Below are 16,015 nucleotides of genomic sequence, written 5' to 3' on the forward strand. Positions count from 1 at the left end.
AACTGGTCTACTCTCTCGGCAATGGTGTTTCTGCTCAGACTCACATTTAAAAGAGTTGCCTTTTTTCTGGGCAAACTTCGTCACAAACTTTAATCATGCAGTTTTTGATGAAATCCCCCTCCGTAAATGGCCGGGCTGATTTAGCGATCTCTTCTGCCAAAATAAAACTGGCCTTGACAGCAGCCTGGCCTTGTGATTTGGCTTTTTTGAACAGAGCCTGTCGAGATTTGAGGCCTCGTTTTAATTCCTCTGCCTTTTGTAGCCTTTGTTCCATGTCCATATTCTTGTTTTTGTCCGCGTGTTTCGTTTCATAATGTCGTCTCAGATTATACTCTTTCAGTACCGCCACACTTTCTCCACACAGAAGACACACAGGTTTTCCAGCTACCTCCGTGAACAAATACTCCGACTCCCACCTTGTTTGAAACCCCGGTTCTCAGTGTCCACCTTCCGTTTTGCCATTTTTGATGGGTATCTGAAAGTTAATTTTACTGTGATGCTGACAACTGCTGTGCCAATAAATATTGAAATGAAGCAGCCTACTGCTCGGTGCGTCACCGTTGCATTGTGGGAAATGTAGTATTGGTGCGTGTAAAAGATCTGCGGGCTGCCGGCTTGCTGCGGTCTGCGGGCCGGTTCTAATAATAAATCAAGATCATCCCAGGGGCCGTAAAAACCTTCTCGCGGGCCGGATGTGGCCCGCGGGCCTTGACTCTGACATATGTGCTCTAGTGGCTTACAACCTCGTGTATCTTATCTAGTGGCTTACAGCCTCGTGTATCTTATCTTAGTAACACCCTCTAGTGGCTTACAACCTCGTATCTTATCTAGTGGCTTACAACCTTGTGTATCTTATCTTAGTAACACCCTCTAGTGGCTTACAACCTCGTGTATCTTATCTAGTGGCTTACAACCTTGTGTATCTTATCCTAGGGTTTTCCTAAATCGGTCTTCTGTTCAACCTAATAATCAATTGTACACACCTGGTGTCCCAGGTCTAAATCAGTCCCTCAACCAAGGTCGAAAGTCAAAACATTCCAGGACATTTAGCTACCTTGCTGTTGCTAGATCATTTGTCTTGGGAGATCAACATTGGGTTGTTCTTTTCCCTGAAATGCATATGGTCCTTTTTTCAAATAATGAACTAATTGATGGAAGCCATAATCTCTCTACAAATTAAAGCTGATCTACCCACTACATTAAAAAATAAATAAATAAATAAATAACTAAATAGTAATGAACTCATCAACTTTTGATTATTTGAATCAGCTGTGTAGTGCTAGGTCAAAAAAAAAACTAAACATGCACCATTTGGGGTCCCCAGGACCAAGTTTGGAAAACACTGCCTTATGGAGTTTTTTTATAACTTGTCAGAAAGTTCCAGATCAACTAGCCCATGTCAGCTAACATTTATTTAGTTAGATTTTTTTATCCCATAGATTTTGTTGTAATGTTTGAGTCACCTAAATATCACATGAATAAACAGACATGGCAAAATGTATAGAATTTCAAGAAAATTGGCTTTAAAATAGGAAAGTTTTCTCGGCACCCCATGACAAAACGTGTAGAATTGCAGGAAATAAGCTAAATATAAGCTACATTTATATAAATACAAGGTAGAGTAAAGCTTCTAGGTAATTTGATGCATAGCCATTTTTACAAGCAAAGTCTGTGGGACATTGGTTACATAAAAGCCTGAATGTTGAGAGCTTTTTTGAATTCTCAGATATGTTACATGTTCTGCTCTGTTGATCGGAACCAACAAGGTGTTGGCCGATGCTTTCTGCAGAAATGGCCCTCATTTCTACTATCAGTTGTATTGAAGTCTGGCCATACACTGCCGGGGCATAACACATCCTGGAAAGGTTTACACTGTGAATGTAGAGCAGATCATTTGCTAAGCAACTTCCGGGTAGAATTTCCTGAACAAAATGTTTAGGGTTATTTAAATTTTTCTGCTATTACTACGTAGGGGACTCTTATTTTGAAGATTTCTGAAATTCCGTGACCCGGAAGTTGCCGACGAGATTTTGATCAATATACCCAACAGTTTTATTAAGTAGATATTGTTAGCCATGTCTCAAGACGGATTTCAACCTACACTTATAAGGACCACGCACACTAACAACACGAGGTCTGTCATGCTACGACTAGCTAGCTACATCCATTTGATGCTCGACGTTAGCTAGTACGCTAACCCTAGATAGCTACCTGGTATAATTGTTAATAGCAATGCCCAACTAGCTAGCCATACTGTGCTTCTCGCACCTTGTACTGTCTGTCTGTCATTGGTTGCTAAATAATACAACAAACACAGCTATACCATTCAATCTAATACAGTGACACTAATGACTGTTAATCATGCCTTTAACACAGCTCGAGTATTCAACAACCACATGCACCTGGTAAAACACCCATACAAGTTCTACATGAATATGGAACAAAAATGGGTAATCTTCCCGTGTACGTGATGGAAAAGGCCGAAGGGGAGGCGCACCAACCCAGCTTCATCTTCAACGTTACAATAGGAGATATGTCCTGCACAGGTGAGTGAGTCATCTTGCAACGTACATCGCTAGTCACGTACGTTACACTACTTTTACAGTAGCTAGAGGATTATGGGGGCTTGTATAAACCACCGTTATATTGTCTGCCTCGTTTTCAATACTTTGCATAATGTCATACGGTTGTTGTATCCCAGGTCAAGGAGCCAGTAAAAAAGCTGCCAAACACAAAGCCGCTGAGTCTGCCCTGAACCTTCTGGAAATAGACCCCGGAACACCGTGAGTTAACACATGGACGATATCTGACATGAGCATTCATGAAAACAAGTAGCATTCGCAACCATTATGGCCACCAGTAACATTCACTTTTTATGTCTGATTTCCCCTACTGCAGCCTTCATATAAAGAAGGAGAGTAACGGAAACCCAGCGAAGCCTAACGACCAACCCAACTCAGTGGGGAAACTACAGGTGTTTTTATTATTGCCCTTTTGTTAAGACAATAGGGCTGTGTACTGTTGCATGGCTGTAATCGTCATAACACATTTGTGTTGTCAATGAGTCTCTTCAGGGTATCAGATGAAAAATAGTCCACACACATGATAATGAATAGATTGCCTGTTTGCCTGTTTTCACATCTTTGCTAATATGGATTCCTCCCCAAAGGAGCTGGCGCTGCAGCAGGGATGGCGCCTCCCTGAATACACTGTTTTCACAGAGGCAGGCCCACCTCACAAGAGAGAGTTCACTGTTACCTGCAGAATGGAGTCGCTCACAGAGACCGGTATGGTGTTTCCACTGTTGTTCTTTATAAATGTTTTATCATTGCATTGAAATAACATATTAGAGTTGTGTTTTTATTCCGGGGGGTTGGTGGATTATTTAAACACATTCTACCTTCGGAAGTGTTCAATTGAGTCATTCATAGTGCTGTATGTCATCCACGTTGTAACCGATAGCGACGGGAAATTCCAAGAAGGTGGCTAAAAAGGCAGGTGCTGAGAAGATGTTAGCAAAACTTCTAAATGTGTCTGGTTGTCCTGAAATCACATGGGTATGTAGAATATTTCCTCTCTTTGGCCTCTTCACCAAGAATAATAAAACGTATATTTAGGACATTTTGTCATCTAGAATGTATGTAATGTGAATTGTTTGACCAACTCATTCCAGATCCCAAAGCCCGGTGTCCGATTGGAGAACTTGCGTAACTCCTCGGCAGAGAAGATGTCTCTCCTAAGAAGGAACCCACTCAGTATTCCCAACACAGACTACATCCAGATGATGCTGGAGCTGTCCCAAGAGCAGGGCTTTGAAGTCACATACTTTGACATTGGTGAGTAAGAGTTCATCTCTTCATTTGACTGAAATCAATCAGATGTGAACTTTTGTCTTGTTTTCAAGAATGGCTAAACGGGGGCCTAATTCCAGATGCTATTGTACAGTGTGTCTGTCTTTTGCTTGGCAGATGAGCTGACAGTGAACGGGCAGTACCAGTGCTTGGCAGAGCTGTCCACCTCACCCGTCGCCGTATGCCACGGTACAGGCATCTCCTGCGGCAACGCACATAACGACGCCGCACACAACGCTCTCCAGTACATCAAGATCATGGCTTCCATCAAATGAGCGACCGTAGTAAACGGCACAGATGGGTTTTTTAAAGGAAAAACATATTTAATCTCAACTGAAAGGTGTTGCTATCCTCCATCTACCACTGTTTTCACTCCTTACCCCAGTGTTCACTTGGTGTGGAATTGGTGAATATTGATGGCAATATCAATAGAAATCATGCCATTCAGACAAATCTACCTAGTTTGTGTTTTTTTACAGTGACAGGAAACAGTTCATCACCTGTGGTGTCTGTCAGCCATCTTTCAATTATGTTAAGAAAAAGATCAGCGGTACACAGTGAAAGCTAATCCTGTGGAGTTGATGTACTGTGGAAGGACAAGGGAATAGAATGGACACAAGTCTTGAAAGGCCTTGCTTCCATAATGTAGAGAACAGTCGCCACCCTATCCCATTGTTGACATGGTGACAAGTCGCCACCCTATCCCATTGTTGACAACAGTCGCCACCCTATCCCATTGTTGACAACAGTCGCCACCCTATCCCATTGTTGACAACAGTCGCCACCCTATCCCATTGTTGACAACAGTCGCCACCCTATCCCATTGTTGACAACAGTCGCCACCCTATCCCATTGTTGACAACAGTCGCCACCCTATCCCATTGTTGACAACAGTCTCCACCCTATCCCATTGTTGACAACAGTCGCCACCCTATCCCATTGTTGACAACAGTCTCCACCCTATCCCATTGTTGACAACAGTCTCCACCCTATCCCATTGTTGACAACAGTCGCCACCCTATCCCATTGTTGACAACAGTCGCCACCCTATCCCATTGTTGACAACAGTCGCCACCCTATCCCATTGTTGACAACAGTCGCCACCCTATCCCATTGTTGACAACAGTCTCCACCCTATCCCATTGTTGACATGGTGACAACAGTCTCCACCCTATCCCATTGTTGACATGGTGACAACAGTCTCCACCCTATCCCATTGTTGACATGGTGACAACAGTCTCCACCCTATCCCATTGTTGACATGGTGACAACAGTCTCCACCCTATCCCATTGTTGACATGGTGACAACAGTCTCCACCCTATCCCATTGTTGACATGTTGAGAACAGTCTCCACCCTATCCCATTGTTGACATGTTGAGAACAGTCTCCACCCTATCCCATTGTTGACATGTTGAGAACAGTCTCCACCCTATCCCATTGTTGACATGTTGAGAACAGTCTCCACCCTATCCCATTGTTGACATGTTGAGAACAGTCTCCACCCTATCCCATTGTTGACATGTTGAGAACAGTCTCCACCCTATCCCATTGTTGACATGTTGAGAACAGTCTCCATCCACCCTATCCCATTGTTGACATGTTGAGAACAGTCTCCACCCTATCCCATTGTTGACATGTTGAGAACAGTCTCCACCCTATCCCATTGTTGACATGTTGAGAACAGTCTCCACCCTATCCCATTGTTGACATGTTGAGAACAGTCTCCACCCTATCCCATTGTTGACATGTTGAGAACAGTCTCCACCCTATCCCATTGTTGACATGTTGAGAACAGTCTCCACCCTATCCCATTGTTGACATGTTGAGAACAGTCTCCATCCACCCTATCCCATTGTTGACATGTTGAGAACAGTCTCCATCCACCCTATCCCATTGTTGAGAACAGTCTCCATCCACCCTATCCCATTGTTGAGAACAGTCTCCATCCACCCTATCCCATTGTTGAGAACAGTCTCCATCCACCCTATCCCATTGTTGACATGTTGAGAACAGTCTCCATCCACCCTATCCCATTGTTGAGAACAGTCTCCACCCTATCCCATTGTTGACATGTTGAGAAGTCTCCACCCTATCCCATTGTTGTTTTTCTAAACGCGCAATGGTGTATTTAATGGTAAATGTAAAACTATTTGCACTGAACAAAATTAATGAGAGAACTCGTTTTGCCTCGTTTACTCATAAGCCTATGATAAAAAATGAATTTCTCAATGAATTTGATGAAACACTAACGTAAGTCTGACCCTCGTTTTTCACATAGGGATATTTTCTAAACGAAGCAGAAATTAAGTAGGAACAAACTAAATATTCATTACACATTGGTATTTTGTTTGATTTAATTTGTTATTATTCATCTTTGCCAAGTCAATATTCAATTACATTACTGTGAAACACTTTTCCATAGTGTATATTAATGCCATAGTCTATCATAACTTTTAGTTTGATTTTAAAGTTTGAGCTTTGGTTAACACCATTATATTAGTTTATTTTTCATTGTATTTGATTCCGTCAAACAGGACTCTTGTTTTGCGTAACTACCACATGTCTTAATAGAGAACAAGACCAACAGCAGGTTTTAGTTTAGTGTCAAAACAAAAACAACTGCTCAATTGGGCTCCGGAGTGGCGCAGCGGTCGAAGGCGGGGCGTCACTACAGACCCTGGTTCGATTCCAGGCTGTATCACAACCGGCCATGATTGGGAGTCCCATAGAGCGGCGCGATATTGGCGCAGCGTCGCCCGGGTTAGAGTTTGGCCGAGGTAGGCCATCATTGTAAATAAGAATGTGTTCTTAACTGACTTGCCTAGTTAAATAAAAAATACAAATTAATTAGAAAATGTAACATTTGGCTTGTTTAGATTGAATTGTGCTTACATCATATGAGATGATATAAATCTACATGTCTAGACAATGAAAATATGTATTTCTTTTTGTAAAATGTATATTTAATTTAATGGTAGCAAGATTACATACTCGGAAACATCGGGACAACTCCTGTCTTAGACTTCAAGGCCGCCATTTTGTTGTCTTCGCTCTACAAAGAGACAATAATTGGAATCTTTGTAGCTTTGATGTTGATGTCTAAGATTGTTGTGATTGGTGATGTCATCTTTCTCAGTCTACCTGTAATGTAGCCTAGTTATGTCAGGTGTGTATGAAGTCATTTTGCTGTGTGTGTGTGTGTGTGTGTGTGTGTGTTTTTGAAGGCTTTGTGATTGTGCTGGTTGAAATGCTATGCTAATGACGGGATGATATTTACTACCGGATTCCACCTTGTCCTGAGTTTGTCACAAAGCCTTGATTGGGTGGTTTAATCCCATTTTGGTTTCCTTTAACAAGGTGTGTATTGTATGTAATGTTTTTTGGTAGACTCATCCCAAACGTGTGCTGTGTACCTGACCACATTAATACACAACTATTACATGTGAAGTGGGACAGACATGTTAAATAAATCTATTTGACATCGATCTCATTCTAAAACTGTCCCCTTTTTAAACAATCATGAAAAAAAATTTTTTTTTAACCTCAGATTTGAACCACTACTGTAGACTGACTATATAGACTAGCCTGATTTGTAGGAGAGTGAACACAGTGAACTCTGTATTTTGGTTTCTGTGACTAATAATTCAGTTCTCTCTACAGTCTCTTGGTATGGGTCAAGATGTCAGCAGCAGCACTGATGAATAACCCCAAATAGCCCACAAAATATTCTTGCAATCCGGTGCAATATTTCCTTCATTTGTTTTTGAGTCACTGGCAACCCAGTCCATTACTGCGATCTACTGTGCAGGAGACTCAAAAGTATGATGATATTACAATAACTATTCTAGTAACTACTACACCAACCTCTAATGATTGGCTGAAACTACTACACTAACCTCAGTAATGCTTGGCTGAAACTACTACACTAACCTCAGTAATGCTTGGATGAAACTACTACACTAACCTCAGTAATGCTTGGCTGAAACTACTACACTAACCTCAGTAATGCTTGGCTGAAACTACTACACTAACCTCAGTAATGCTTGGATGAAACTACCTCACCAACCTCAGTAATGCTTGGATGAAACTACTACACTAACCTCAGTAATGCTTGGCTGTAACCACTACACTAACCTCAGTAATGCTTGGCTGAAAACTACGACACTAACCTCAGTAATGCTTGGCTGAAAGTACCTCACCAACCTCAGTAATGCTTGGCTGAAACCACTACACTAACCTCAGTAATGCTTGGCTGAGTTTGGAGGGTCAACACTCAAGGCAGCACAGTGTGTGGCAGACTCCTCGGTTGTATTTATTTTGTATTAGAACAAGCACTATGATAGCAGCAGTGTACAGTGGTCATGGAAAGATATGTACTTAAGACAATTGCACTTTAGAAGGTACCCATCAGAAAATGGACTTAAAGAACTCCGCTGACACAGTGTGTAATGTTTACTTACATGTCAGTTTGAAACTCAAAAGAAAAAGTCCATTAGAGGAAATAATCTTTCATAAGGCATTTGCAACATTCATTGGCAGGCTATGTCATTTAAACATGCAGATACATAAACATTGTAACCCATTAACTACTCAGGAAGTTTCATCGTTCTACTCTGATGAAACAAGTCTTAGTTATTTTCTACAAGGTCTCTCTCTCTCTCTCTCTGAAAACAATGTATTCATCTAGAACATCACAGACTACATGATCCTCCTCAAATATCCTGATGAACTAAGTATTATGTTGATGTTGATAGTAAAATCTTTACATCAGTCCAATCCAAAAGAGGAATATTCTGCTGTTTACATGTAGTGCAGTGCAGTAGAGTACTGGGCTTACTGTATGATACTGACAATAACAGTGATCACAAATGAGTGGAGTTGACTGCACAGAAAATTAGAATATCTAGATTTATGGGAAATGCTTACATCGTATCAAGATTTCAGACACATTCCGAGCACTTCTATTCCCCAACATTATTCAGTACATAATACAATTTGGGGAACAATACTCAAGTGGGGAAAGTGGTTGATTGGATTTGAAATGGTTTCCTTATCTGACTTGTATGTGGTTTCTTATCAACATTGTGTGCGAGGCGTTAATAAAATGTATTAAGGCACATCAAGTGGAATTGACAGTGGACAAACAAATTCGATTTCTGAATACATGGCTGCAATATGATGTTGTAGTCATATCTATCGTTTTTCTGTCTTAATCTTCAATACTGGACATTACACACGAAAATAATAGTTAAGACTTTATAGTTGAACGTTTCCATTCTATATATTTCTAACGTAGGACCACTTTCCTCGTTTCAATTTCCGGCTTCCTTAGAACAAAACAAAGAATAAATCAAATATAATCCAAATGTATAATGTATCGTTACAGATTCTGTGGTAATCTAACACACTGAACCATTGTGTATGGACTGCTACACACGGTGACAAGGGGAACATCAAATATACATTAAAGTTATTTGGCAGTAATAATCTAATCCTTTTAAAATTGTATTGGTGAATGGTTAAGGACAACATCATAGCAGTAAATTCTAGGAACTGGACACTTGTTTAAAGGATAATCAAATATAATAGCTTTTTCTCTGTGTGGTAACTACATAATGAAAACACCATAACTAGAATGAGTTTATATTTTTTTCTATAATTAAAAAAACACTTGTCTTTGGCTTTAACATCAACATTCTGCCACGTTAAAGGATTTGCAAAAGCAAAATAATTCTGAACGTTGTAAAATAATTTTGGCCCTTGGCCTCTTTTACATAACACAAATTAATATGTATATGGGAATCTGTTATGTATTGTCAAAGAACTGGCAAATATGCATCCCTTGTGTTTTACAATACACTTGTATGTGGGGGTATCTAGTCAGTCAGTCTGGTGTAGTTGTATATGTGGGGGTATCTAGTCAGTCAGTCTGGTGTAGTTGTATATGTGGGGGTATCTAGTCAGTTAGTCTGGTGTAGTTGTATAAGTGGGGGTATCTAGTCAGTCAGTCTGGTGTACTGTAGTTGTATAAGTGGGGGTATCTAGTCAGTCAGTCTGGTGTAGTTGTATAAGTGGGGGTATCTAGTCAGTCAGTCTGGTGTAGTTGTATAGTATCTAGTCAGTTAGTCTGGTGTAGTTGTATAAGTGGGGGTATCTAGTCAGTCAGTCTGGTGTAGTTGTATAAGTGGGGGTATCTAGTCAGTCAGTCTGGTGTGGTTCCCAGTAGAGGTCACGTGGTTCCCAGTAGAGGACACGTTGACCTCTATACTGCTACAGGACAGCAGGACTACTACTCCACTTTCACTACGCTTGTCATTTCACTGAGGGGCTTAGTTGGAAAAATAACGTGAAAAGGAAATACACTAACGAGCCAACCAGCTACCACATTATTTATACATAGAGCTGTATCAAAGATGAGTCGGTGTAACTATGTATCCAGACAAGTGACCCGGGTTGAAATAGATTCTTTAGAAGGGATGGGCACACGGCCAGTAGGTATGTCTTCATATCACCATATCAGATGTCTTGGGTGCTGGCATGTCTTTATAGTTCTACTGCAGGCTAGGATTCTCACTATAACACTCAGACAACAACACAGATCAATTGTATTACAGGAAATTAAAGAACATTCAAATTATATTCATACTTTTTTTCTCTTTCTTAAACTATCAAAAATAGTTTTCGTGTGAGCTGAATAACAGAAAGCAGAATTGTCTATACATGTAAAAGTTAATTACAAGGAAGTATTGTCTGTAGCTTAAACAGTTGTGGTGAGTGACAAGGGGGGTGTGCTGCATGAAGGCTCGAAAAAGGAAGTCACTTTCCAGTGCTTATGTATCAGCTGTTGGGCCAGTCTCCCTCAACTAGCCAAGCTGGAACTAAACGTTTCAACTCAAGGGGTTTTGTCTTTGGGAGTTGCTGAGAAAACGTCTCGGCATACAGCAATGTCCTTCACCAATACCAGTGATTAAAACAAATTTAAGACATGTTCCGGAACTTTCCCGACAAATACGTTTTTAAAAATATATTTTTTAATTTTTAAAACCTCTCGCTTTGGGCTAGATGTGTCAATAGCTATGTTTATACCTGTTAATAACATGCGCCCTTTGTTCTGTTCTTGTCCTCATTCTGATTGTGCCACATTTTTAGAGAGGTGTAGATCAATAAAAAAGACACGTTGTGAACTGAGTTTGATCAGATCTTACAAGATCAGGACGAAGGAAGCACGTAAGTGGCAGGTATAAACGGGGCTAATGTATAGTTCATACATTTTTTTAAATTTTACCTTTATTTAACCAGGCAAGTCAGTTAAGAACATATTCTTATTTTCAATGACGGCCTGGGAACAGTGGGTTAACTGCCTGTTCAGGGGCAGAACAACAGCTCGGGGGTTTGAACTCACAACCTTCCGGTTACTAGTCCAACGCTCTAACCACTAGGCTACGCTGCCGCTCCAATGCTTAATCTATGAGCAGAATTATGGTTTTACCTCAATTAGACACACAATCCCTAGATTGAAAGTAACTGTTTTTCTGGAAGCTGAGTTGCACCATTTGCCCCCATGTGGTCCAGCCCCCTAGAAATTCGAGTTCAACCAATGAGCTTCAACCATTTGAGTGACAACTAACAAGAGGCACATCATGCACACACAGCAGAGAGAGAGACAGAGCAATGATGTGGTGCACAAATCTGCACATATGTGATGTAGTACACAATTTTCCTCTTTTTTTTGGCTCGCGAGTGCTACTTTCAGAGCTACTGGCTAAAAACTATACAAAACTACCAGAGAATCTCTTTAACTTTCACAAAGAATGTGTGACCCAATAGAGAATACAGCTATGATTCAGACTGAACTAATGCATATGGCTCATTAAAAAAAGAAATAAGAGCAATCTTCCAATATTGTATATTAGTTACATTTTCACTCAATTCTATGTTGTTGAAGATATTTTACAAAAACTTCTTTATTTTCTTTTTGTTTTTAAAACAAATAATGTTAGTCTATATAGGATATGCCAATGAAAGCTGGACTCTAAACATGCATGACACATACATTAGTAGTTGGTCAAAGGCCTAATCCAAACACTAGTCTAAATCAAACCGCTTTCATTACCATCACTAGTCTAAATCAAACCGCTTTCAGAACAAACACTAATCTAAATCAAACCGCTTTCATTACCATCACTAGTCTAAATCAAACCGCTTTCAGAACAAACACTAGTCTAAATCAAACCGCTTTCATTACCATCACTAGTCTAAATCAAACCGCTTTCAGAACAAACACTAGTCTAAATCAAACCGCTTTCATTACCATCACGAGTCTAAATCAAACCGCTTTCAGAACAAACACTAATCTAAATCAAACCGCTTTCATTACCATCACTAGTCTAAATCAAACCGCTTTCATTACCATCACTAGTCTAAATCAAACCGCTTTCATTACCATCACTAGTCTAAATCAAACCGCTTTCAGAACAAACACTAGTCTAAATCAAACCGCTTTCATTACCATCACTAGTCTAAATCAAACCGCTTTCATTACCATCACTAGTCTAAATCAAACCGCTTTCATTACCATCACTAGTCTAAATCAAACCGCTTTCATTACCATCACTAGTCTAAATCAAACCGCTATCAGAACTCAAGTGGGTTTCACGAAAAGCTTTAAAATGTGTGGTGTGGATAGATGACATTAAGGCAAGGACAAACACAAAACGACTTAGGATAGATCTACATGGTAAGATTGTTGCCCTGACAACCCAGCCTCCGCACCAAGCTCAATGAGGGGGATCCAAGAGGATGCTTGAATGGGTGACTGGCCGGCTGAATAGGGCGATGGTAAGTCATCAACTCATCTCAGCTCTTGTATCCTTCCACACTGTCATTTTGTCAATGAGATATTAATTTGAAAACCTCATTGTGCATAGATAAAAGCCTTTGTCAGCGATGATGATATGGTGTGCATAGCGATCCATATGCTACCATAGATTAGGGTTTTCCATGTTGATGAAGCCGGGGGATTTGCGAAGCTCCCAGTAGGTGTTGTTAGTGACCCAGCGCTCCCTTTGATTGGCATCAACCACTTTCCTGGGAGGAAAGAGACGGGCAATCAATGGTCGGGAGTTAGATGTCATGAATGGAATGGATAATCATTAATGACAACTCAGCCACACAAGTAACAGTTATAGGTATTTCTATCTATCTTGGGGAGATCCTCCCAACCTACCCTGTTTCCCCCATGAAGCTGGCCTGGGGAAAACCTGCCCAACTTCCCCCTGTTTCTCCCACTAAGCTGGTCTGGGGGAGACCTTCCCAACCTACCCTGTTTCCCCCACGAAGCTGGCCTGGGGAAAACCTGCCCAACTTCCCCCTGTTTCTCCCACTAAGCTGGTCTGGGGGAGACCTTCCCAACTTACCCAGTTCCCCCACGAAGCTGGCCTGGGGGAGACCTTCCCAACCTACCGCCTGTTTCCCCCACGAAGCTGGCCTGGGGGAGACCTTCCCAACCTACCCCCTGTTTCCCCCACTAAGCTGGTCTGGGGGAGACCTTCCCAACCTACCCTGTTTCCCCCACTAAGCTGGCCTGGGGGAGAACTTCCCAACCTACCCTGTTTCTCCCACTAAGCTGGCCTGGGGGAGACCTTCCCAACCTACCCTGTTTCCCCCACTAAGCTGGCCTGGGGGAGACCTTCCCAACCTACCCTGTTTCTCCCACTAAGCTGGCCTGGGGGAGACCTTCCCAACCTACCCTGTTTCCCCCACTAAGCTGGTCTGGGGGAGACCTTCCCAACCTACCCTGTTTCCCCCACTAAGCTGGTCTGGGGGAGACCTTCCCAACCTACCCTGTTTCCCCCACTAAGCTGGTCTGGGGGAGACCTTCCCAACCTACCCCGTTTCCCCCACTAAGCTGGTCTGGGGGAGACCTTCCCAACCTACCCTGTTTCCCCCACTAAGCTGGTCTGGGGGAGACCTTCCCAACCTACCCTGTTTCCCCCACTAACCTGGCCTGGGGAATACAGTATATCCTTGTAAATGACCATCTAGCCTCTTTACTCACTTGAAGAAGCGTGGTTCATGCTTAATGTCGTTCTCGTCTTGCCACTTCCTCCTGGTGCGCTGCATGTCCTCAATACGCTGCTTTTCTGAGGCTGCCATTTCCACATTCCCCTCCTCCAGGTGTCTAATGTAGAGAAACAACATCCCCATGAGTCGAATATACTGTCAAACGTCACTCATCAGGGAAATACACATAAAGCTTGTAAACATATTTAACCATACAAATACTATCTTATCCACTTATTTCAGATGTAAAACTAGGTTTTAGTCCTTTGTAGAGCTTCACTAATCAACCATTCTGTAAATCTATATCAGACCACAACAACAGCTGCATTGTGCTGGTTGGCATTTATTGTCATGAATCTTACCCAGGAGGCAATTCTGCACTAGTGGTCACTAGCTGGCACAGCCACAAAGTCATGAAATCTGATTTTAAACCTAACATTAACTACACCGCTAACCTTTATGCCTAACCCTCGCTTTAAATTTAGACCAAAAAGCACATTTTTGTTTTCATACATTTTAACGATATAGTCAATTTTGATTTGGCAGCTGGTTCAACTAGCCTCCGGGTCAAGGTTCATGACAATAAAGGTGTGCTAGTTCAGTGGTTCATCCAGTCCGATCTGTATGGTACTGGTACCGCTCCACCTTCTCTCAACAGGTGGCAGCAGTAGGTAGCACACAGTGCATTTCTCATACAGTCTTCTAGACACAGTAGCTGAAAGTGTGATGGCGCAACGGTTGTACGTTTCTACCTCTGATCGGGTCTGAAGCGGGCATCTGTGGGTGGTAGCAGGTCTTGCATCTCAGGGCAAAGCTCATTGAGCTCAATGGCAAACCTGGTAAAGCCATAATACAGCTCGTAGTCTGTGGGCATGGAGCCTGAGGAAGGAACACATGACATCACACGGGTCAAGAATCAGTTCAAACTTCTTTTTTTTTTTTTGCAATGCAGACAATTATTTTGATGGAAGCAACAATCTATCTGCAATATTAAAGCTGATCCCCTAAAATAAAATAATAACGAGTTCAAACTTTTTATTTTCCATTGGTGTGGATTATTGACACCAGTGTCAACACTTTCTTTGTCCCCATATTATAATCTCATGTACTAGTATTTTATGGTTTAATCTAATGCTGTTGTCTGCTTAACGATTGCGGATATCCAATTCAAAGCGTCCTGCTTAGCAACAGTACGATTGACGTAGTTACTTTCGTCCACAGTAACTATGACGAAAAATACTCGTCAACTACCTATTTTTCCTGACTGAAAGTATGACGAGACACCCTGGGGGGAAAAAAACGATAACTATTACAAATTACTTTTCATTTTAGTTGCCGAAAACGTGACGAGACGAGAATTCCACGTGAGACTAATGGACATTTCATTTGACATGAAGCTCCTCGTCATCTGTTTTGTCTTAATGCATAAATGCTTGAAAAATATTTCATGCAATCCTCTCAGCTGCATGGTCTGATTGAGCTGCTGATAGAGTTGTTCTCCCACACAGCTTTTTTTTGTCCATCTTTTGAACTGATGTGAAGCCAGGACATCTCCTTTTTAAAAAAAAAAACTTTATTTATACAGGTTTTTCTCATTGAGATAACGTCTCTTTTTCAAGAGAGACCTGGTCTAACCTCAACTAGAAACAATAATCTTTCTTACTTTCATGTCGGCTTTTTTTGCTTTGATTAGGGACAGATCGAAATTTACTGGGGAGTGGGAGGGGCTGGTCCAACTCAAGGTGTCATAAAAAAAATGCACCCCCCCACCCCCCCCCAACATAAAAAAAATATTTTTACACGACCCTCTTCTTAGCCAATCAAATACATGGAACACCCTCCTCTTAGCCAATCAAATACATGGAACACCCTCCCCCTCATTGAATTAACTCAAAATAATGTTTAACAACAGAAATAACAATAACAGCAGGGCTACAGACCAGAAGGGGGAGGTTTCACCGACCATCACAGACAAGCTCACTCTCCCTGCCTGTTTCATTACACTACGATCAGAGTCAGCTGCAGACAATGATCAGCTAGGAAGAAATCACATTTTCAATGTTTTGATGCCATATTTATTAAAATATATGCAACACATTTA

The 16,015-nt window shown here is 41.5% G+C and overlaps 2 protein-coding genes across 2 annotated transcripts in view; one reads left to right on the forward strand and one right to left on the reverse strand.

Annotated features, from left to right (window-relative positions):
• The first annotated feature begins 1,922 nt into the window (after positions 1 to 1,922).
• Positions 1,923 to 7,337, forward strand: LOC118386408 (interferon-inducible double-stranded RNA-dependent protein kinase activator A homolog). Its single transcript, XM_035774142.2, has 8 exons — positions 1,923 to 2,134; positions 2,377 to 2,546; positions 2,702 to 2,783; positions 2,899 to 2,974; positions 3,170 to 3,287; positions 3,463 to 3,557; positions 3,674 to 3,836; positions 3,969 to 7,337. The coding sequence occupies exons 1-8, from the start codon at positions 2,076 to 2,078 to the stop codon at positions 4,124 to 4,126; spliced, it is 921 nt and encodes a 306-aa protein (XP_035630035.1). The 5' UTR covers positions 1,923 to 2,075; the 3' UTR covers positions 4,127 to 7,337.
• Positions 7,338 to 8,141: 804 nt separating this feature from the next.
• LOC118386446 (oxysterol-binding protein-related protein 6-like) overlaps positions 8,142 to 16,015 on the reverse strand; it is a 94,371-nt gene continuing 86,497 nt past the window's right edge. The window contains exons 21-23 of the mRNA XM_052523023.1: positions 14,667 to 14,793; positions 13,910 to 14,032; positions 8,142 to 12,939 (exon numbers count right to left, since the gene is read on the reverse strand). Coding sequence (XP_052378983.1) covers positions 12,831 to 12,939; positions 13,910 to 14,032; positions 14,667 to 14,793 — 359 coding nt within the window. The 3' untranslated portion in view covers positions 8,142 to 12,830. The remainder of the gene's footprint in view (positions 12,940 to 13,909; positions 14,033 to 14,666; positions 14,794 to 16,015) is intronic.

The sequence above is a fragment of the Oncorhynchus keta genome, chromosome 7 (genome assembly GCF_023373465.1).
Source record: "Oncorhynchus keta strain PuntledgeMale-10-30-2019 chromosome 7, Oket_V2, whole genome shotgun sequence".
In the NCBI taxonomy this organism is placed as follows: Eukaryota; Metazoa; Chordata; class Actinopteri; order Salmoniformes; family Salmonidae; genus Oncorhynchus; species Oncorhynchus keta.

Bases quoted from the DNA above. Each gene is read 5' to 3' on its own strand.
- LOC118386408 (XM_035774142.2), top strand. From the start codon at position 2,076: ATGTCTCAAGACGGATTTCAACCTACACTTATAAGGACCACGCACACT. The intron at 3,288-3,462 runs GTATGGTGTTTC...TGTAACCGATAG, and splicing joins GGAGTCGCTCACAGAGACCG to CGACGGGAAATTCCAAGAAG. The intron at 3,558-3,673 runs GTATGTAGAATA...AACTCATTCCAG, and splicing joins GTTGTCCTGAAATCACATGG to ATCCCAAAGCCCGGTGTCCG.